Below are 25,666 nucleotides of genomic sequence, written 5' to 3'. Positions count from 1 at the left end.
GGACAGTATTTGATTTCAATCGCAATTGACTGCAATTGACTATTGTAAGGTTCAAAATAATAAAACCAAGAACTACTGATGCAGGAGATCTAAAAGAAAAACAGAAATTTCTGGAGAAATACTAGTCTGGCAGCATCTGTGGATAGAATGCAGAGTTAATATTTTGGGTCCAATGACCCGGCATCAGAACTCTGGCAGAGGCAGAGACCTTCCTAAAATTTAAGAAGTATTTAGACGGACATTTGAAATGTCAATGCATTCAAGGCTATGGAGCAAGTGTTTGAAAATGGTATTAAGATAGGTTGTTGAACTTTGCCGGCACAGATTAAGTAGGCAAAGGGCCTTTTTTCTGTGCTGTAGATTTTGATGACACTATGTGGTAAAAACATAGTGCTGGAAACCAGATTCTGGATCAATGGTGCTGGAAGAGCACAGCAGTTCAGGCAGCATCCTGATGAAGGGCTTTTGCCCAAAACGTCGATTTCGCTGCTCGTTGGATGCTGCCTGAACTGCTGTGCTCTTCCAGCACCACTGATCCAGAATTTCGATGGAACTATGTTTATCTCTATCAGATTCCTCATGCGATTGACCTCAGTGAACTCAAATCATTCATAGTTTGTTCGATAATTTGAGTTTCAAAAATAGTTTTACTATGAACTGGGAGAATTTAATCAAAGGGACAATGTCTCAGGTCTAAGTCATCCATGTTTAAAAGAGACAAAATTTATGATTGGAGGAGCAAAAAGGGCAAGAAAGTGTCAAGCTAAACTGTGACTGAGGCAAAGCTGCAATGTGACATGCCCGATAGCCACAGCCTGGAAGTGACCCAGCAAGAAAGAGATGCTCTGTGATCGACTGGGGGAGGAGTGTGTTGCCCAGGGAGTCGATGGGGGAGGAGTGAGGTGTCCAGTCAGTGCCCGAGGAGAGGAATGCAGTGCCTGATGAGTGACTGGAGGTAGACCAGAGTAACAGGTGATTAGTGCAGTGACAGGGTGTCCAGCAAATGGCTGGAGGAAGAATGCAGAGCCCAGCAAAGGAGAACAAAGAACAAAGAAAATTTACAGCCCAGGATCAGGCCCTTGAGCCCTTCAAGCCTGAGCCGATCCAAATGTACTGTCTAAACCTGTCGGTCAATTCTTTAGCATTTATATCCCTCTGCTCCCCACCTACTCCTGCATCTGTCCAGACACATCTACCGTGCCTGCCTCTACCACCTCTGCTGGCAACACATTCCCAATGTCCACCACTCTGTGTGAAGTGCTTGCCGCGTGCATCCCCTTAAACTTTTCACCTCTCACCTTGAAAGCATGACCTCTCGTTTTTGAATCCTTCACCCTGGGAAAAAGCTTGTCTCTATCCACCCTGTCTATATCCTTCATGATTTTGTAAACCTCAGTCAGGTCCCCCCTCAATCTCCTTTTTTCTAGTGAAAATAAACCTAACCGACCCAACCTCTCTTCATAGCTAGCACCTTCCATACCAGGCAACATTCTCGTAAACCTTCTCTGCACCCTCTCCAAAGCGTCCACATCCTTTTGATAATGTGGCACCCAGAACTGTACACAGTATTCTAAATGCAGCCGAACCACTATCTTGTACAATGTTAATATGACTTGCCAGCTCTTATACTCAATACCCCCGTCCAATGAAGGCAAGCATACTATATGCCTTCTTGGCCACTCTATCCACCTGTGCAGCAACCTTCAGGGTACAATGGACCTGCACTCCCAGATTTCTCTGCCCATCAACTTCTCCTAAGGCTCTTCCATTCATTTTATAATTCGCTCTAGAATTAGTCTTGCCTAAATGCATCACCTCACATTTGTCTATCAAAAACCATCTGCCACTTTTCCGCCCAACTCTCCAGTCTATCTATATCCTCCTGTATTCTCTGTCAGTCCCTTATGCTTTCTGCTACTCCACCAATCTTCATGTCATCTGCAAACTTACTGATCATACTAACAGTGCTCCCTTCCAGATCATTTATATATATCACAAACAGCAGTGGGTCCAGCACTGACCCCTGTGGAACACCACTGGTCACCTTTCTCCATTTCGAGAAACTCCCTTCAACTACTACTCTCTGTCACCTGTTGCTCAACCAGTTCTTTATCCACCTAGCTAGAACACCCTGCACACCACGTGACTTCACTTTCTCTATTAGTTTACCATGGGGAACCTTATCAAACACCTTACTAAGGTCCATATATATGACATCAACAGCTCTTCCTTCATCTAACAACTTGGTCACTTCCTTGAAGTACTCTATTAAGTTGGTAAGGCACAATCTTCCCCGCACAAAACCATGTTGCCTATCACTGATAAGCTCATTCTTTTCTAAATAGATCCTATCTCTCAGTACCCTCTCCAGCAACTTTCCCACCACCGACATCAGGCTCAGTGGTCTGTAGTTATCCGGAATATCCCTACTACCCTTCTTGTACAGGAGAACAACATGAGCAACCCTCCAGTCCTCCGGCACCTCACCTGTATTTAAGGATACCACAATGATATCTGTCAGGGCCCCAGCTATTTCCTCTCTCACCTCCCTCAGCAACCTGGTATAGATCTTATCCTGTCCTGGGGATTTGTCCACCTTAATAACCTCTAGCATACCCAACCCTACTTATGCCAACGTGATCCAGACTAATCAAACTTCTATCTCTTATCTAAAGATTCACCATGTTCCTCTCCTCAGTGAACACTGATGCAAAGTAATCATTCAGAATCTCACCCATTCTCTCAGGTTCGGCACACAGCCTTCCTTCATTATCTTTTAGTGGACCAATCCTTTCTCTAGTTACCCGCTTGCTTCTTGTTTGAGAATTTGCGTGTCATCTTGTTTGAGAATAAAATGCTTTGGGATTTTCCTTAATTCTACTTGCTAAAGCTATTTCATGATCCCTTTTAGCCGCTTGATTCCTTATTTAAGACTCGTCCTACTTTTTCGATATTCCTCCAGGACCCGTTCTGTTCTTAGCTGCCTGGACCTTATGTACGCTTCCCTTTTCCTCTTGGCTAGTCATACAATTTCTCCTGTCATCCATGGTTCATGAATCTAAGTCATAGAATCATACAGCACAGAAGAGGCCCTTCAGTCCATTAAGTCTGTGCTAATCTAGCTACAATCCCACTTTCAAGCATTTGGCACATAGCCTTATATTGTTATGACATTTTAAAAGCTCATCCAAGTACTCTTAAAGTTTGTGAGGTTATATGCCTCCACTATCTCCTCAGGCAATGCATTCCAGATTCCCACCACCCTCTGGGTGAAACTGCTTTTCTTTAAATTCATCTAAACCTTCAGTGTTTCACCTTAGAATTATGTTCCCATGTGATTGATGCTGTAATGAGTGGTGACAGTTGCTTTCTATTCAGTCTGTCCATACATTTTGTAATGGAACTAAGAACAAAAGAACACATGAACAAGCCTATCAGCCCTCTGAGCCTGCACAACCATATTTTGCCCTTCCATACTAAAACTATCTTCAGTTACAGGATCTGTATTCCTTTATTCCCTTTCTATTCATGAATTCGTCCAAGTACTTCTTGAATGCTGCTATTGTGTCTGCTTCCGCCACCTCCTCTGGCAACATGTTCCAGGCACTCAGCACTCTCTGCATACATAACTTTCCTCACATATCTCTTTTAAACCTTCCTCCTTGCATCTTGAACCTGTGTCCCCTAGTAAATGACCCCTCCACCCTGGCAAAAGCTTCATACTTTCCACTCTATCCATGCCAATCACAATCTTACAAACTTCTATCAGGTCTCTCCTCAACCTTCTGCATTCCGGTGAAAATAAACCCAGTCAATCCAGCCTTTATTCATAGCTAAAATCTCCCATACCAGGAAACATCCTGGTAAACCTTTTCTTCTGTACCCTCTCCAAAGTAGCTACACCCTTCTGGTAGTGTGGTGACCAGAACTGTATACAAGCAATATTCTAAGTATAGTCTAACTAAAGTTCTCCAAAGCTATAACATAACTTTACATATCCTTACATTCAAAGCCCCTTCCAATGAAGAAAAGCACGCGATAAGCATTTTTTGCTACCTTACCTACCTGTGCTGGCGCTTTCAGTGATCTATAGACCTGCATACCCAGATCCCTCTGCATACCAATACTCCGAAGGGTTCTGCCATTCGCTGTATAATTTCCACCTGCATGTTACCTCATATTTTTCCAGATTAAATCCATCTGCCATTTTTCTGCCCATGCCTCCAACAGTGCTTGCTGTATCCTCCAAGAATATCTGCAAATCTACCAATGTTTTTATCTTCCGTAAACTTACTATTTAGACCAGCTACGTAATCCTCCAAATCATTTATGTAGAGCACAAACAGTAGAGGTCCCAGCAGAGATCCCTGTAGAATGCCACTAGTCACAGCCATCCATTCCAAAAAAGCATCTTTCCACCATTATCCTCTGTCTCTTGGAAGTTTGTGGTAAAATAGGGCAAAGCCAGCATGGTTTTATCAAGGAGAGGTCATGCCTGACAAATCTGCTGGAATTCTTTGATGAAGTAACGAGCAGGTTAGGCCAAGGAGAGCTAATGGATGGTATCGACCTGGACTTCAAACAGGCCTTTGACAAGGCTTCTGAGCAAGATATGAGCCCATGGTGTTAGAGGCAAGGTGTTAGCATGGATAGAAGCTTGGCTGTCTGGTAGAGAGCAGAGAGTGGGGATAAAAGGATCCTCCTCAGGATGGCAGCCGGTGACAAATGTTGTTCTGTAAGGCTCAGTTTTGGGACAACAACTTTTCACTTTATAAGTTAACGATCTAAATGAAGGGCTTTCTGGCTAAGTTTGCAGATGATATAAAGATAGGTAGAGGGAAGATAACATTGAGGAGGCAGGGAGACTGCAGAAGGATTTAGACAGGTTAGGAAAGTGGGCAAAGAACTGGCAGATGGAGTATGACGTGGGAAAGTGTGAGGTCATGCACTTTGGTTGGAAGACTAGAGGCATCGGCGATTTTCTAAATGGGGAGAAAATTAATAAGTCTGAAGTGCAAAGAGACTTTGGAGTTCAAATCCAGGATTCTCTGAAGGTAAGCCTGCACGAACAGTCAGTAGTTAGAAAAGCAAATGCAATGATGGCATTTCTTTCAAGAGGACTTGAATATAAAAGCAGGGATGTACTTCTGAAGCCCTTTAAGGCTCTGGTTAAGCCACATTTAGAGTATGGAGCACAGTTTTGGGCCCCACATCTTAGAAAGAATGTACTGGCCCTGGAGCATGTTCAGAGGAGGTTCGCAAGATAAACATCTCCTCTGAGCTTCCTCCTGTTCTGCCATTCAATGAGGATATCTTGATTTTGTTTCTTTTCCCAAAGTGCATTACTTCATACTTAACATGATTAAATTCCATCTGTCACTGATCTTCCCATCTGACTACTGATATGGACCAGACCAAACTCCTTCAAACTATTCAGGAGATATCTAGACTCTTAACATTTTCTTTTTTTGAAGGTAAATCTTAAAGGTAAAGTACATTCTAAATTTGATTGGTCAAACTACTGGATTTAAAGCAAAACATACTTTATTTATCTGCTGTACTTACAATATAGCAAAAGAAAGAAAGCATTGGAATAACTTAACTCCATTGGAAAACTTAACAGAATGATAAATACAGTAACTATTACTAATTAACTGGTCCGAGATGGTAACAGCCCATAAGCACACCGTTGACAAAAAGCAAATTCAGAACATAGATTGTCTCACATGCAACTCCTTTAGCAGGCAGAGAACCCCCAGCTTTTGACTATACTGAGAGAGTGACAAAAAATAGCTCTCATCTCTTCAAGACCCAAACAGGAACTGCTGAGAGCTAAACCGAAAATCCATAGTTCTTTGGGTGGGAGGTTGACCACACCCATTCAGGCTGCTTCTATTGTTCCAACTTTTTTCTTAAAGAAAACCAAGGACTCACAAGCTATTTACTCCGGTACTTCAGTTAAAATGCTTGTCACCTCTGTCTTAAAACCTTTCAAAAATAAGATCAAAATAACCTCTTAAAGCCACAACATTATTACACTATCTATATCTTCCTGTAATCTAAGATCTTCCTACTCACTATTAACTACCTAGCCAATCTTCACGTCATCCTTCCACATTCTTTTTTATATCCTTTATATGTGTCACAAATAATAACAAACCACAGGATATTGGGTTTCAGTTACACAAAAAGCCTCTGTCTCCTACTGCTAAGCTAATATTGCATCCATCTTGCCATGTTATCCTGATTCCATGTGCTTTTAACTTCTTTATCAGTCAGTCATGTGGGATCTTATTGAAGGTTTTGATGAAATCCAGGCAGTTCAGAGAAGGTTTACCTGAATGATCCCCAGTATGAAGGGATTATCTTATGAGTAAAAAGTGAGGTCTGCAGATGCTGGAGATCAGAGCTGAAAATGTGTTGCTGGTTAAAGCACAGCAGGTTAGGCAGCATCCAAGGAACAGGAAATTCGACATTTCAGGCCAGAGCCCTTCATCTGATGAAGGGCTCTGGCCCGAAACGTCGAATTTCCTGTTCCTTGGATGCTGCCTAACCTGGTGTGCTTTAACCAGCAACACATTTTCAGCCGGGATTATCTTATGAGTCAAGGTTAAACAGATTATGCTTCTACTCACTGGGGTTGAGAAGAATGAGAGATGATCTCCGTGAAACATAGAGGATTTTTGTGGGGCTTGACAGGGCAAATGCTGAGAGGATATTTCCCATTGTGGGACTGTCTAAGACCAGAGTGCATAGTCTCAGAATAAAAGGGTGCCAATTTCAGACTGAGATGAGGGGTAATTTCTTCTCTTGCATGACAGTCTTTGGAACTCCTTGCCACGGAGAGTTGTGGAAACAGTGTCTTTGTTGTGGACAGACCAAACCCCTTCAAAATATTTTCAAAAGGAAGTCTAGACCCTAACCTTTTCTTATTTTAAAGACAATTATAAAGTGTCTGTTCCCAATGCCAATGCACCTCCTCAAAGATTTCAACCAAATTTGTCAGGCATGAGTTCATGCTCTCAAAGCCATGCTGACTCGCCCTGCTTAAACCTTGCCAAAGTGGAGATTAATTTGTTCCTTTTGAGTTTTCTCCAGCAGTTTTCCTACCATGTATGCTAGACTCACTGGTCTATATTTCCCTGATTTATCTCTACCACCTTTCTTGAAAATTGGGGCCACATTAGCTGTCCTCCAGTCCTCTAGCACCTCCCCTGTGTCCAGGTGGAATTAAAAATTTGGGTCCTCACAGTTCATCCTTCCACCAAGTCTTGTGTCATCTGCCAATTTGGAGCTATTACACTTAATTCCCCATGTAAATCATTAATATATATTGTGAATAGCTGGGGTCCTATTACCAATCGCTGCAGTGCCCCACTAGTCACTGCCAGCCATTCAGAAAAAATAGTTTTTTCCTGCTGTTTTTTTCTGTCTGCTAACCAATTTTCTATCCGTCTCAATACGCTACTCTCAAAATCCTGCACTTTAATTTTATGCATTAATTCTTATCCGGGACTGTGTTGAAAGCCTTGTGAAACTCCAAACAAACTACATCCACTGACCTTCCCTGGTCAATTCTATTAGTTGCATTCTCGAAGAATTCCAGTAGATTTGTCAAGCTTGATTTTGTTTTTGTGAGTCCATGCTGACTGTGTTTAATTCTACAACTAGTTTCTAAGTGCACTGCTACAAAATCCTTGATAATGGACTCAAGCATCTTCCCCATGGCTGCTGTCGGATTAAATATTCTGTAGCCCCTTGTCTCCTTTCTACCTCTCTTTTTAAATTAAGAAGTTATATTAGCTACCCTCCAACTTCAGGAACTGTTCTAGAGGCTAAAGAATCTTGGAAGATGACTACCAGTGCATCCACTATTTTTAGGACCATTTCCTTAAGTACTCTGGGATGTAGAATATCAGGCCTTGAGGATTTGTCAGTCTTTAATCCCATCGGTTTCTCCAATACCATTCCTGTACTAATATATATTGGCTTCAATTCCTCCCTTTCACTTGATCCTACCAGTCATTTCTGGTACGATACTCTAATAAATCAGGAAGCCCAACTGGAAAGAAATATTATTTATTGTTGAGCAGCAAAGTAGAGCTTTTACTCATAACATACATACGCTAGTCCGAGCCCAGAACAGACAGTTCTGCTGCCCCATGCTAGGCCTATTTTATAAACGACTTAATGATGAGCTCCAGTTAGGCAGGCCATAGCCTGTTACCAAGGAAACCCAAACTCAATGAACTTCAGAAGGAGATTATTCAATGATTCCCCATGAGCTTTGTAGGGGTTATTATTCTTCCCCCTCTGAGTCCAAGGGCTCACCCTCATCCCTGTGATAATGGGGCCTCTTAACGTTGCTTTGCCCTTGGCCTCATTCCTGTTGCTTTCTGTGTCTGGTGGGAGTGTAGAGTAAGTAAGTAAATGTCTTTTCCATCAAGACTGTCAAAGACCTACTGCAGCGGGCTGGTCCTCGGTGGCATATCCATTGAAACACTCAGTTCTATGAAGAGTTCCTGCTAGTGGTGGTTGATGTGTTTTCTTTCTTTTTTGATGATCTTCTCCCCAGTTTTGACCATATATAATACAGCTCCTGTATTTTTCTTAAGGGGCAGCATGATGGCTCAGTGGTTGGCACTGCTGCCTCACAGTACCAGGGACCCGGATTCCAGCCTCTGGTGACTATCTGTGTGGAGTTTGTACATGCTCCTCGTGTCTGCGTGGGTTTCCTCTGGATGCTCCGTTTACCTCCCACAGACCAAAGATGTGCAGGTCAGGTGAATTGGCCATACTAAATTGTCCATTGTGTTCAGGGATGTGTAGATTAGGTGCATTAGTCAGGGGTAAATGGACAGTAATTGGGTAGGGGAATAGGTTTGGATAGGATACTCTTCGAAGGGTTGGTGTGGACTTGTTGAGGCCTGTTTCCACACTCTAGGGATTCAATGGATTAATCAACTCTGAGAAAGCTTCGAGAGTCATCTCTGATGTTCCTTACATGGATCATCTCACTCCTCAGTAATTTTTGAGACCTAGAAAAAGCTTTGATTCTGTGTTTTCCGTGGAGTCACAGCCTCTTTTAATGACTTTCACCTTCTCTTTGACAGGGTATAATCTGTCCTTTCTTTTATTCATTCACTGGCCAGGCCAGCATTTATTTCTCATCCCCTAATTTGCCTGATGGCAGTAAAGAGCCAACCACATTGCTGTGGCTCTGAAATGAAGTATATGCCAGACCACATAAGGATGGCAGCTTTCTTCTCTTAAGGACATAAGTAATCCAGATGAAGTTTTCCTGACAATCAACAATGGATTCACAATAATCCTCTGACTCTTAATCCTAGATTTTTATTCAAACCTGGGTTCCCAGGTCATTACTTGTGTCTCTGGATCAATAGACCAAAGATAATAGCATTAGGCCATCACATCCCTTGTCAACTCTGTACCCAAGATACAGTTACGCTACCTCATTTACCTGGAACATACATTGTTCCCCTATTAGCCAGATGCCTGCCCCAGATAAATATCTGTAAGACCTCCTTCACACTCTTCACTTTACAATAGCTTCTGAGATTAAGCAGTCACCCAGATGGAGCATCTACTCTGGTTGATCCCTTGGAGGATGATTTCCATTACTCTTTGAAAAATGGCACAAGGTGAAGATACCCCAAAGGGGAGCCAGTGTGCTCATAAAGTCTCTTTTAAGTTTTCATAGTGACATCCTTCCTGGATCATTCCTCAAACTCAAGCTGGAGATAGGCATCACTCATATTAATTTAGACAATATGTGACCCCTAACCAGCCTTTCATACAAGTCTTCTGTGCATTGCACAATGCATCTGTCCAAGTGGGAAACTCTATTGTTGATCAACTCATAATCCCACAGAGATGAACTGAGTTGTCAATTGGGACTGTTGACATAGCCCATTCAGCAAATTTTATTGGCTGTATATTCCAAGTTCAACAAGTTCCAAGTTCCAATTCAGCCTCTACTCTGGAACGTAAGTCAAAGGGGAACAGCCATGCTGTCTCTGGGTCTAGCTAGATCTTGGCTCTCGCATCTTTTATCTTCCTGAGGCTCTCTTGGACCACTTCAAGATACTTCCCAATGATTTCAGATAGATCACCAGTGCCCATTTTAACGATCTGTTGCATTGGAAGGCATTCCCTTTCCAAAGGTTGGGAGTCAGTCCTTGCATCACCATGTGGAGCCCATCAAGGAAGTTGCGTCGTCTGTTGCCATTTCTGTTGCCTATGCCAAGCAGCACAGTGGCTCAGTGGTTAGCATTGCAGCCTCACAGTGCCACAGACACGGATTTGATTCCAGCCTTCTGCAAGTGTCTGTGTGGAGGTTTCAGGTTCTCTCCATGTCTGCATGGATTTCCGCCTGTTCTCCAGTTTAGGTTTCCTCCCACAGTCCATGCAGGTAGATTAGCTATCGACAATGCAGAGTTATGGGGATGGGCTGGGTCTGGATGGGATGTTCTTCACAGGGTCAGTGGAGTCTCAATGGACTGAATGGCATCTACCTGCACTGCAGGAATTCTATGTGGATCTAGGGTTACAGTGCATGTAGCCAATCTAGTCTTGGTGTCTCACAGGCTTAAAGGCAAGATGGCCCATCAGAGTTTAGGAAAGAATTTATTCCCAACAATAGATAAAGTGGCACCTGAGTCTACCTCTGAGTCTTGGGATGGTCATTTACCTCAGGTTTTATCTTAATAGAGTCACTTTGGGAGAAGTGATACAATTTAACAGTATCAGTTCCTTATCCTTAGTCTCATTTATTTGGAAAGCCCAATCTTGAGGTGGCTTTGGCTGTTTTAGTAACCTTGTCTACAGTGAATTCTATGACCACAAGTGCAGCATGGATGCTCTTGCCCCTCACTGTACTGTTGAGAAACTTCCTATCCAGTTCTGGAACCTTGTCTCCAACTCCAGTCACTTTTCCTTGGCAACTAATAGGGGCCTTGAGTAATATCTGCTGGTGATTTAGCTCTGCAGTATGAGGACACCCAAGTTTGAGGACAGTACCACTTGTAGACTCCTGTAGTTCATGAGTCCATTTTTCCACATTTTCTCGGGAAAGGGCCAGTTCCATAGCTTTCTGAGTTCCAGATCTGGTTAAGTCAGTAGCTTCGTTTGAGTTGCCATGCTATTAATTCCACAAACTAAATGAACAATAATATTTCAAAGTGCTGAACTGTACTCACAATAGTTTGCCCATTTCCACAATCTTATCAAGAATTCAGTAACTGAGTCTATTTGCCATTCTAAATCTGTAATGCTGCAATATAACCAATGGTTTGGGATCACCATATCGATCAGTTCATCAAAGGATTTTAACATTGGGGTTGTCAGGTTGGTTAAACACCTTATGATACTGAAAGCTGGAGCCATACAAGAAGTTAGGAGAATGACTTTTTGTTGGTGATCCCCTTTTATTGCATTTGCCTGAAAAATGTATATTATTCTTTTGGCGTACCAGGGCCAATCCTTCAGGCCTGCATCATAAAGTTTCAGTTTTCCACATTTTTAATATTTCCCCATCACGATCTTACCGGGTTCATTGGAAAACAAGGGAATTTGAAACCTTTCTTGACTCTTGTCGCTAATGCTCGTCACAAATTCCCCCACTAGGATCATCGAGTGAACTTTTTCTGAGTTGCTTCAAATGAAATGAAATCTGGGCGGCACGATAGCACAGTGTGGGCGGCACAGTGGCACAGCGGTTAGCACTGCTGCCTCACAGCGCCAGAGACCCAGGTTCAATTCCAGCCTCGGACGACTGACTGTGTGGAGTTTGCACATTCTCCCCGTGTCTGCGTGGGTTTCCTCTGGGTGCTCCAGCTTCCTCCCACAGTCCAAAGATGTGTGGGTCAGGTGAATTGGCCATGCTAAATTGCCTGTAGTGTTAGGTAAGGGGTAAATGTATGGGTGTGTTGCCCTTCGGCGGGTCGATGTGGACTGGTTGGGCCGAAGGGCCTGTTTCCACACTGTAAGTAATCTAATTTCTCAAGAACATCAAACATTACAGTGCAGAACAGGCCCTTCAGCCCTCCATGTTGCGCCAACCTGTGGAAGCAATCTGAAGCCCATCTGTGCTATATTATTCCATTTTCATCCATATGTTTAAATGCCCTTAAAGTTGACAAGTTCACAACTATTGCAGGCAGTGTGTTCCAAGCTCTTGCTACTCTGAGAAACTACCTCTGACATCTGTCCTATATCTATCATCTCTCAATTTAAAGCTATCACCATCTGAGAAAAAAGGCTGTCAGTGTCGACCCGATCAAACCCTCTGATTATCTTATATGTCTCTACTAAGTCACCCCTCAACCTTCTTCTCTCTAACGAAAACAGCCTCATGTCCCACAGCCTTTCCTCACTAGACCTTCCCTCCATACCTGGCAATATTCCAGTAAATCTCCTCTGCACCCTTTCCAAAGCTTCCACATCCTTTCTATAATGCAATGACCAGAACGCAATACTCCAAGTGCAGCCGCACCAGAGTTTGTACAGCTGCAACATGATCTCATGGCTCCGAATCTCAATCCCTGTACCAATAAAAGTGAACACAACATGTGCCTTCTTAACAACCTGATCACCCTGGGTGGCAACTTTCAAGGATCTAAGTACCAAGAATGTTACCATTAGCCCAGTACTCTGCATTCCTGTTGCTTCTTCCAAAGTGAATTACCTCACACTTTTCCGCATTAAACTCCATTTGCCGCCTCTCAGCCCAGCTCTGCAGCTTATTTATGTCCCTCTGTAAAATCCTTTAGTACTATCCACAAGTCTACCGACCTTAGTATCATCCACAAATATACTAACCCATCCTTCTACGCCCTCATCTAAGTCACTTATGAAAATGACAAACAGCAGGGGCCTCAAAACAGATCCATGTGGTGCACCACTAGTAACTGAACTCCAGGATGAACATTTCCCATCAACCACCATCCTCTGTCTTCTTTCAGTGAGCCAATTTCTGATCCAAATCATTAAATCACTCTTGATCCCATGCCTCCGTATTTTGTGCAATAGCTTACCATGAGGAACCTTATCAAGAAAAATCCATATACACCACATCAATCACTTTACCCTCATCCACCTTTTTGGTCACCATCTCAAATAACTCAATAAAGTTTATGAGGCACAACCTACCCTTCACAAAACTGTGTTGACTATCCCTAACCAACTTATTCCTTTCTCGTTGATAATAAATCCTATTTCTGAAAACCTTTCTGACACTTTATCCACAACTGAATTAAGGTTCACTGGTCTATAATTATCAGAGTTGTCTCTACTCCCCTTCTTGAACAAGGGGACAACATTTGCTATCCTCCAGTCTTCTCGCACTTTCCTGTAGACAATGGTGACATAAAGATCAAATCCAAAGGCTCTGCTTTCCCCTCCCTGGCTTCCCAGAGAATCCTATGACAAATCCCATCCGGTCCAGGGAACTTATCTATCTTCACACTTTCCAGAATTGCTAACACTGGAAACCTTGTGAACCTCAATCCCGTCTAGTCTGGTAGCCTGTATTTCAGTATTCTCTTCAACAAATTGTCTTTTTCCAGTGTGAATACTGATGAAAAATATTCATTTTGCACTTCCTCATCTCCTCGGACTCTGTGCACAACTTCCCACTACTATCTTTAATTGGCCCTAATCTTACTCTAGTCATTCTTTTATTCCTGATATACCTATAGAAAATTTCAGGGTTTTCCTTGATCCTATCTGCCAATGACTTCTTCTGTCTCTCCTGGCTCTTCTTAGTTCTCTCATTCGGTCTTTCCTGGCTAACTTGTAACTCTCAAGCGCCCTAACTGAGCCTTCACATCTCATCCTAACATCAGCCTTCTTCCCATGGACAAGAGATTCAACTTCTTTAGTCAACCACAGCTCCTTCGCTCAACCACTTCCTCCCTGTCTGATAGGTACATACTTAGCAAGAACACGCAGTAACTGTTCCTTGAGTAAGATTCACCCTTCAATTATGCCCATCCCCACAGTTTCCTTCCCCATCCTATGCATCCTAAATCCTGTCTAATTGCATCATAGTAGCCTCTCCCCCAACAATACCTCTTGCCCTGCGTGATATACCTATCCCTTTGCATAGCTGAAGCAAACTCAATTGAATTGTGGTCACATTACTAAAGTGCTCACCTACCTCCAAATCTAACACCTGGCTGGGTTCATTACCCAGTACCAAATCCAATGTGGTCTCGCCCCTACATACTGTCAGGAAACCATACTACACACATTGGACCAGAACTCACCCATCTAAAGCACTTGAACCATAGTATTCCCAGTCAATATTTGGAAAGTTAAAGCCCCCATAACAACTACCCTGTTACTCTCACTCCTATTCAGAATTATCTTTGCTATCCTTTCCTCTATATCTTTGGAACTATTCGAAGGTCTACAGAAAACTCCCATCAAGGTGACCTCTCCTTTTCTTTTTCTAATCACAGCCCATGCCACCTCAGGAGATGAGGCATCAAACGTCCTTTCTGCCACTGTAATACTGTCTTTGACTAACAATGCCATATATCCTCCCTTTAACCACCTTTCCCATTCTTCCTGAAGTATCTAAATCCCAGAACTGCAACAACCAATCCTGTCCCTACTCTATCCATGCTTCCAAATAGCCACAACATTGAAACCCATGCTGTAAGTTCACCCACATTATTCTGGATGCTCCTGGCATTGAAGTAGACACCATCTTCCTGTTTGCTGATGAACTCTTGCGACCCTGAAACCTCATTTCTGACCTCCCTACTCTCAACCTTCTGTATACTCGATCTACAATTTCAGTTCCCATCTCCCTGCTGAATTAGGTTAAACCCTCCTGAAGAGCATTAGCAAAATTCCTCCCCAGAATATTAGTACCCCTGCAGTTCAGGTGTAGACCATCCTATTTGTAGAGGCCCCACTTACCCCAGAATGAGCCCCAATTAGCCAGGATTCCAAAACCCTCCCTCCTGCACCATCCCTGTAGCCATGTGTTCAACTCCTCTTTTTCACTATTCCTGCCTTGCTAGCATATAGCATTGGCAACAAACCAGAGATAACAATTCTGTTTGTTCTAGCTCTAAGCTTCCACCTCTTTCCCTGAATTTCTGCCTTAAATCCCCATCCCTTTTCTTACCTATGTCACTATTGCCTATGTGGACCCCGACTTGGGGCTGCTCCTCAAGGATCCCAAAAGCATGATCAGAGACATCATGGACCCTGGCACCTGGGAAGCAACATACCCACCGTGAGTCTCTCTCATTCCCACAGAACCTCCTATCTGTCCCCTTAACATTCACCAATGGCTACTGCTTTGCTCATCTCCCCTCTTCCCTCTGAGCAACAGGGACAGACTCTGTGCCAGAGACCTGTACCCCATTGCTTATTCCTGTAAAGTCGTCTCCCCACCACCCCTCCCCCCAACAGTATCCTTGTTCTTGAGGAGAACGCCCACAGAGGGTCCCTGCACAGCCTGCCAGTTCCTTTTCCGTCCCCTGACTGTAACCCATCTGCCTTTTTCTTGTACCTGAGGTATGACTACTTCCCTGTAACTCCTCTCAATAACCCCCTCTGCCTTCCGAATGATTCAAAGTTCATCCAGCTCCAGATCCGCAACATGGTTTTTGAGGAGCTGGCATTGGGTGCACTTCCTGCAGAGGAATTCAGCAGGGACATTATTGGTGAGCCTTACTTCCTGCATTCTGCAGAAGGAGCATTCAACTACCCTAACCTCCAGTCCCACTATTCTAAATTCCCAATGCAACTGTAGGAAAATAAAGATTAAAAAATAACTAGCTACCTTACCAAACTGGCACGCAGATAATTTTCTTTTGTTGGTGAGAGTTTCCTTAACTAATATATTTTCTTAATTAGGGGGACCAAAACTTCTCACTGTACTCCAGTTTAGTTTCACCAACACCTTGTACAGTTGAAGCAAGACATCTGTATTGTTATACTCCAAACCGCTCTCCCCCACTTCCGCAATTAGGGCCAACATCTCATTAGCCTTTCTGATTACCTGCTGCATCTTTGTGCTAACTTATATGGTATGCAAGTACCCAAATTCCATTGGACTGCAGCTTTCTGTAGTTCTTCTCCATTGAAATAATACTTGAATTAAATAATATTTGAATGCATGCCCCCAGAGATTTAGCCTGGGCCTTTGGATAAACAGTACAGTGATGTTACAATTACTTTATCATCTCCATACTCATCTAACTGTCATTTTATTGTGGTATAAATATGTTCATATTTCAGAGAAAAATTCACAGCATACATATTTCAGAATGAATTAAAATAAATGTAACAATTTACTTTTGTCATCCAGGTACCTCACCAGCAACAGGACATTCAGGGCTTCCAGGAGTTCCTCTGATGGAATTTATACCACCATTAACCAATACTGAAACCAAAATTCTTGATACCATCACTGATAATACCAGTATGCTCACTTCTGAAACAATGGGCATCAATCATACAACCAATTCTGAAATAATACTCCAGCAAACAAATACAGCTACACATGAAATTAAAGCCACATCTAATGATACTATGAATCCTAAAACTATGACCATCCAGACTGATAGAACTACTAATAAGTCCGGACTCAGTGACATCAACACAATGGTTCGGGAAACATTTAGCATCCAATTCAACACAGCTGAGACATTAGATACCCACAATTATACAATTGCTCTTAAGACAATGGACACTAACCCCAGTACAGCTGCTCCTGAAACCCTGTCCACCCAGACCAATTTAAACGTACCTGAAAGTGTGTACACACAATACAATTCAATCACTGCTGAAGTTTGGGGTAACCTCACAAATTCAAGTACTCATGAGGCTGGGGATAACAACATCAAAAAATTGGTTCATGATACATTTAACATCCAATTAAATGCAACATTTCCTGAAACAATGGTCACACACAACAATGCAAACAATCTGAAAAAAATAAATATGAACACCAGTACAACTGCTGCTGAGAAAATAAGCACCAACAGCAATAAATTTGCTCTTGAAACTAAGTCCAGGCCAATCAATATACTTGATTCTGAAACTATGGTGACCCACATCAACACAACTGCTCCTGGAACAGTATCTATTCAAACCAATATAATTCCTCCTGAAACTACAGCAATCCAGATCAATACATCTGCTCCTGAAACTAATTCAAGGCTAACCAATATATCAGCTCCTGAAACTATGGCAACATGGGTTAAGACAGCTACTCCTGAAACTACGACCACCCAAATTAATACAAGTGCTCTTGTAACTATGTCCATTCGCACCCATACAATTGCCCCTGCAACTATAGTGACCCAGATTAATACAATTACTTCTGAAACTATGACCACCCAGATTAATACAACTGTTCCTGAAACTATGTTTATGCCAACCAATACAACCGCTCCTGAAACCATGTTGACCCAGATCAATACAACTGCTCCTGAAACCACATTGACCCAAATCAATACAACTGCTCCTGAAACCACGTTGACCCAGATCAATACAACTGCTCCTGAAACCATGTTGACCCAAATCAATACAACTGCTCCTGAAACCACGTTGACCCAGATCAATACAACTGCTCCTGAAACCAAGTTGACCCAGATCAATACAACTGCTCCTGAAACCAAGTTGACCCAGATCAATACAACTGCTCCTGAAACCACGTTGACCCAGATCAATACAACTGCTCCTGAAACCACATTGACTGAAATCAATACAACTGCTTCTGAAACCACGTTGACCCAGATCAATACAACTGTTCCTGAAACCATGTTGACCCAGATCAATACAACTGCTCCTGAAACCATGTTGACCCAGATCAATACAACTGCTCCTGAAACCACATTGACCCAAATCAATACAACTGCTCCTGAAACCATGTTGACCCAGATCAATACAACTGCTCCTGAAACCATATTGATCCAAATCAATACAACTGTTCCTGAAACCATGTTGACCCAGATCAATACAACTGCTCCTGAAACCACATTGACCCAGATCAATATAACTGCTCCTGAAACCACATTGACCCTGATCAATACAACTGCTCCTGAAACCATGTTGACCCAGATCAATACAACTGCTCCTGAAACCATGTTTACCCAGATCAATACAACTGCTCCTGAAACTATGTTTACTCAGATCAATACAACTGCTCCTGAAACCATGTTTACTCAGATCAATACAACTGCTCCTGAAACCATGTTTACCCAGATCAATACAACTGCTCCTGAAACTATGTTTACCCAGATCAATATAACTGCTCCTGAAACCATGCTGACCCAGATGAATTCAACTGCTCCTGAAACTATGGCAACTCACGTGAAAATAACTGCTCCTGAAACTACAGGCACGCAGATCAATACAACTGCTCCTGAAACTATGGCGTCTCGCGTGAAGATAACTATTCCTGAAACTACAGGGACTCAGATCAATACAACTGCTCCTGAAACTATGGCGTCTCGCGTGAAGATAACTGCTCATGAAACTACAGGGACGCAGATCAATACAACTGCTCCTGAAACTAGGTTCACCCGCACCAATACAACAGCACTTGAAACTAGGGACACCCGCACCAAAATAATTCCTCCTGAAGCGAGGGTCACACAGCTCAACACAACTGCTCCTGAATCTCAGGTAGTGCATGCCAATACAGCTACTGCTGAAATTAGGATAACTCACACCAATACAACTACCCCTGAATCTACAGTCACTCACAATGCAACTGCACTTGAAATGACCATCACTCATAGCAATATAACTACACCCGAAATTATGGTGACCCAAATCAATACAACTGCCCCTGAAACTGAGATCACATGGTCCAACACGACTGCTCCAGAATCTAGGGTCACACATAACAGTACAACTGCTCTAGAAGATAAGACCACAATGTTCAATTCAACTGCTCCTGAAACTACAATCACATGGTTCAATACAACAGCGTCTGAAACTAGGGTCATACACACTAATACGACAGCTGCAGAAACTAGGCTCACTTACAACAGTACAACTGTGCCTAAGTCTAGGACCATGCAAATGGAAGTAATCCCTCCTGAAACTAGGGATATGCAAGCCAAAACAACAGCTCCTGAAACTAATACCACACTTACCAATACAATTGCTCCTGAATTTAAAACCACACTTATCAATACAACTGTCCCTGAAACTAAGATCACATGGTCCAACACAACCACTCTAGAAACTGGGGACACAGACAACAGTACAACTGTGTCTGAATCTAGGAACATGCAAGCCAAAATAATCCCTCCTGAAACTACAGCTCCACGAGCTAATACAACTCCTGAAACTAATGCCACACCTACCAATACAACTACTCCTGAACCTAATGCCACACTTACCAATACAACTGCTCCTGAAACTAACAACACGGGCACCAATACAATTGCTCTTGAATCTAATGCCATCCACACCATTACAAAGGTTCCAGAACCTAATACCACACATGTCAATATAACAGCCCCTGAAAGCAGGGTTACCAACTCAGCTGCGTCTGAAACTGTAAGCACCAACTCCAATAGAATCAGCATTGAATTGAACTATGTCCACTCTGACACCAATGATCCTGAAATGATGGACACTATCTCAAATACAACCAACCTTAATACTACCATTTCCAATACTGGTAAAAGAAATTCTGAAGTTATGGGCACCCTCATCGATTCAACTGTTCAAGCAATCAACACCAGCAACATTAATGCAGCCATTTCTGCGATTATGTTCAATGACACAAATACAACAACTCCAGGAACTATAATAAATGAAACCAATATTAACATAAAAATAATGAGGAACAATGTGACAGATTCAAATATCCTTGAAACTAAAGGGACCAATGCCGCTGTAGCTGAACCTGAAAATGCTGGCAACAATACCAATCTAACTCTTCCTGAGACAATAGTCAGGAAAACCAATACATTTACTTTTGGGAGTTTGGAAAACAAAATCAACATAGATGTTCCAATAATAATGGACAATGATGCCATTTTGACTACGCTTGAATCTAGAGATACAAACTTCAATGCATCCTTTTCTGAATTAATGGATAATGAGTCAGTTTCAAACATTGCTGGAACTAATGGCATATACAATGATACAGCTGCTCCTGAACATAACAGCATTTACTCTGAAATACTGGACAAAGACAAAAGCAGAGGGAATCGTGGAACTCGGAGCATCCAAACAATTGCAACTACTCAAGAGATTACAGGTAATGACAATGACTCAATCATTCACGAAAATAGAATCATTGACCAAGCTGTAGAAACCCAAGGAACTCGGGGTATTGATTCCAATACAACCACTCCAGAGTCTGTGGGCACCACTATAATTACAGGTGCTGCCAAGACTATGCCATCCAGAACCAATATAACCATGTCTGGTAAACAGGGCAATAGCACGAATAACGACATGTCAGCCACTATTCACACCCATAGAAACATAATTACACCTAAAATACTGAATATCCAAACTAATATGATTATTCCTGAAAACATGGTTACAGATTCCAAACCGACTCCTACAACGATGACTACCGACTCGAATACAGTTGCTCCTATAAACATGTTCATCCAAAACAATACAACCGCTCCCAAAATCATGTCCACCCATACCAATACAACTGCTCCTGAAATTGTGCTCACCCACACCATTGCAACTGCTCATGAAACCATGTCCACCCTCATCGATACAACTGTCCCTGAGACCATGTCCCCCCACACCACTGCAACTGATCCTAAAACTAGGTCCACCCTCATCAATACAACTGCTCCTGAATCCATGCCCCCTCATATCAAAATAACTGCTCCTGAAATTGTGTCCACCAATACCAACACAATTTCTGCTGAAGTCATGTCCACCCCCATCAATACAACTACTACTGAAACAATGTCCATCCACATCAATACAACTGGTCCCGAAACCTTGTCCATCCACACCAATACAACTGCTACTGAAACCAAGTCCCCCCACACCAATACAACTGCTCCTGAAACCATGTCCATCCACATCAATACAAGTGCTCCTGAAACCATGTCCACCCACACCAACACAACTCCTGAAACCATGTCCATCCACACCAATACAACTGCTCCTGAAACCATGTCCATCCACACCAATACAAGTGTTCCTGAAACCATGTCCATCCACACCAATACAACTGCTCCCGAAACCTTGTCCATCCACACCAATACAACTGCTCCTGAAACCATGTCCATCCACACCAATACAACTGCTCCCGAAACCATGTCCGTCCACACCAATACAACTGGTCCTGAAACCATGTCCATCCACACCAATACAAGTGTTCCTGAAACCATGTCCACCCACACCACCACAACTCCTGAAGCCATGTCCATCCACATCAATACAATTACTCCTGAAACCATGTCCATCCACACCAATACAACTGCACCTGAAACCATGTCCACCCACACCAACACAACTCCTGAAACCATATCCATCCACATCAATACAATTACTCCTGAAACCATGTTCACCCACAGTGATTCAGCAGATCCTGCTATCAGGTCCATACACACCAATCTAACTGCAGCTGAAACTACGTACCCCTACATCAATACAACTATACCTGAAACCATGTCCACTCACATCGTTTCAACAGCATCTGAATTCAGGTCCACATACACCAGTCTAACTGCTCCTGAAACCATGTCCACCCAGAACAATATAACTGTTCCAGAAACCATGTCAACCCACATCAATGCAATAGCTCCTGAAATCAGGTCCATCTTCACAAATACAACTATTCCTGAAACCATGACCATCCACACCAACACAACTGCACCTGAAACTTTGTCCCTCCACATCAATACAACTGCACCTGAAACCATGACCCTCTACACCGATAAAACTGCTCCTGAAATTGTGTCCCCCGACACTAATACAACTCTTCCTGAAACCATGTCCGTCCGCACCAATACAACTGCTCCTGAGAACACATCCACCAAGACCAACAAAACAGGTCCTGAGACTATATCCACCCACACCAATACAACTGTCCCTGAAACCATTTCCATCCATGCCAATACAACTGCTCCTGAAACCATGTCCATCCACGCCAATACAACTGTTCCTGAAACCATGTTCACACAGACCAATACAACAGCTCCGAAAATCAGGTCCATACACATCAATACAATTGCTCGTGAAACCATGTCCATCCACACCAATACAACTGCTCCTCAGACCATGTCCACCCACACCAATAGAACTACTAAAACCATGTCCATCCACACCAATAGAACTGCTCGTGAAACCATTTTCACCCAGACCAATACAACAGCTTCTGAATTCTGGTCCACAAGCACCAATCAAACTGTTCCTGAAATCATGTTCATCCAGACCAATACAACTACTCCTGAAACCATGTCCAACAATGACATTATAACTGTTCATGAAACCATGTCCACCCACATAGATTCAACAGCTCCTGAAAGCAGATCCATCCCCACTAATACAAATATTCCTGAAACCATGACCATCCACACCAATACAACTGCTCCTCAAACTGTGTCCCCTCACATCAATATGACTGCTCCTGAAACCATGTCCATCCACATAAATACAACTGCTCCTGAATCCGTGTCTCCCCACGTCAATACAACTGCTCCTGAGAACACACCCACCCAGACCAATAAAACAGGTCCTGAAACTATGTTCTCACACACGAATACAACTGCTCCTGAAACCATGTCCACCCATGCCAATACAACTGTTCCTGAAGCCATGTCCATCCACATCAATACAACTGCTCCTGAAACCATGTCCACCCATGCCAATACAACTGTTCCTGAAGCCATGTCCATCCACATCAATGCAACTGCACCTGAAACCATGAACATCCACACCAATACAACTGCTCCAGAAACCATGTCCACCCAGAACAATACAACTGCTTCTCAGACCATGTCCACCCACACCAATACAACTGCTCCTCAGACCATGTCCACCCACATCAATACAACTGCTCCTGAAACCATGTCCACCCACACCAATACAACTGCTCCAGAAACCATGTCCACCCAGAACAATACAACTGCTCCTCAGACCATGTCCACCCACACCAATACAACTGCTCCTCAGACCATGTCCACCCACATCAATACAACTGCTCCTGAAATCATATTCACCCAGACCAATACAACAGCTTCTGAATTCAGGACCACATATACCAATCAAACTACTCCTGATACAATGTCCAACAATGACATTATAACTGTTCGTGAAACCATGTCCACCCACATAGATTCAACAGCTCCTGAAATCAGATCCATCCCTACCAAAACAAATATTCCCAAAACCAAGACCATCCACACCAATACAACTCCTGAAACCATGTCCATCCAGACCAACACAACAGGTCCTGAAACCATTTCCATCCACACCAATACAACTGCTCCTCAAACTGTGTCCCCTCACATCAATATGACTGCTCCTGAAACCATGTCCATCCACATAAATACAACTGCTCCTGAAACCGTGTCTCCCCACGTCAATACAACTGCTCCTGAGAACACACTCACCCAGACCAATAAAACAGGTCCTGAAACTACGTTCTCACACACGAATACAACTGCTCCTGAAACCATGTTCACCCATGCCAATACAACTGTTCCTGAAACCATGTCCACCCACATCAATGCAACTGCACCTGAAACCATGTCCATCCACAGCAATACAACTGTTCCTGAAACCATGTCCACTCACAGCAATGCAACTGTTCCTGAAACCATGTCCACCCACATCAATGCAACTGTTCCTGAAACCATGACCATCCACACCAATACAACTGTTCCTGAAACCATGTCCATCCACACCAATACAACTGCTCCAGAAACCATGTCCACCCACACCAATACAACTGCTCCAGAAACCATGTCCACCCAGAACAATACAACTGCTCCTCAGACCATGTCCACCCACACCAATACAACTGCTCCTCAGACCATGTCCACCCACATCAATACAACTGCTCCTGAAATCATATTCACCCAGACCAATACAACAGCTTCTGAATTCAGGACCACATATACCAATCAAACTGCTCCTGAAACCATGTTCATCCAGACCAATACAACTACTCCTGATACAATGTCCAACAATGACATTATAACTGTTCGTGAAACCATGTCCACCCACATAGATTCAACAGCTCCTGAAATCAGATCCATCCCTACCAAAACAAATATTCCCAAAACCAAGACCATCCACACCAATACAACTCCTGAAACCATGTCCATCCAGACCAACACAACAGGTCCTGAAACCATTTCCATCCACACCAATACAACTGCTCTTGAGACCATGGCCATCCACACCAATACAACTGCACCTGAAACCATGTCCACCCACACCAATACAACTGCTCCTGAGACCATGTCCATCCAGACCAACACAACAGGTCCTGAAACCAATTCCATTGACACCAATACAACTGCTCCTGAGAACATGTCCATCCACACCAATACAACTGCACCTGAAACCATGTCCACCCAAACCAATACAACTGCTCCTGAGACTATGTCCATTCACACCAATACAACTGCTCCTGAAACCATTTCCATCGACACCAATACAACTGCTCCTGAGAACATGTCCATCCACACCAATAAAACTGCACCTGAAAGCATGTCCACCCAAACCAATACAACTGCTCCTGAAACCATGTCCATCCACACCAATACAACTGCTCCTGAAACCATGTCTATCCACACCAATACAACTGCTCCTGAGACCATGTCCATCCAGATCAACACAACAGGTCCTGAAACCATGTCCACGCAGAACAACACAATAGATCCTGAGACCATGTCCATCCACACCAATACAACTGCTCCTGAAACCATTTCCATCCACACCAATACAACTGCTCCTGAGACCATGTCCATCCACATCAATACAACTGCTCCTGAAACCATGTCCACTCACACCAATACTACTGCACCTGAAACCATGACCACCCAGACCAACACAACAGGTCCTGAAACCATGTACACCCACACCAATACAACTGCTCCTGAAACTATGTCCACCCACACCAATAGAACTGCTCCTGAAACAATGTCCATTTACATCAATACAACTGTTCCCGAAACCATGTCCATCCACACGAATATAACTGCACCTGAGACCATGACCACCGACACCAGTACAACTGCACCTGAAATGATGTCCATCCATGCCAATGCAACTGTTCCTGAAAACATGTCCACCTACACCAATACAACTGATCCTGAGACCAAGTCCATCCACACCAATACAACTGTTCCTGAAACCATGTCCATCCACACCCATACAACTGTTCCTGAAACCATGTCCACCCACACCAATGCAACTGTTCCTGAGACCATGTTCGCCCACATCAATGCAACTGCTCCTGAAACCATGTCCGTCCACACCAATAGAACTGCTCCTGAAACCATATTTACCCAGACCAATACAACAGTTTCTGAATTCAAGTTCACATACGCCAATCAAACTGCTCCTGAAACCATGTCCACCCAGAACATTATAGCAATGTCGACCCACATAGATTCAACAGCTCCTGAAATCAGATCCATCCCACCAATATAATTATTCCTGAAGC

General features: G+C 43.2%; 1 protein-coding gene across 1 annotated transcript in view; it reads left to right on the top strand.

Moving 5' to 3' along the window:
- Positions 1-25,653, top strand: part of LOC132829788 (uncharacterized) — a 104,351-nt gene extending 78,698 nt beyond the window's left edge. Inside the window, exon 8 of the mRNA XM_060847155.1 lies at positions 16,352-25,653. Coding sequence (XP_060703138.1) covers positions 16,352-25,653 — 9,302 coding nt within the window. The remainder of the gene's footprint in view (positions 1-16,351) is intronic.
- Positions 25,654-25,666: the final 13 nt, after the last annotated feature.

This window comes from Hemiscyllium ocellatum, chromosome 2, assembly GCF_020745735.1.
Source record: "Hemiscyllium ocellatum isolate sHemOce1 chromosome 2, sHemOce1.pat.X.cur, whole genome shotgun sequence".
Classification (NCBI taxonomy): Eukaryota; Metazoa; Chordata; class Chondrichthyes; order Orectolobiformes; family Hemiscylliidae; genus Hemiscyllium; species Hemiscyllium ocellatum.
This window is presented reverse-complemented; position numbering and strand designations above follow the sequence as displayed.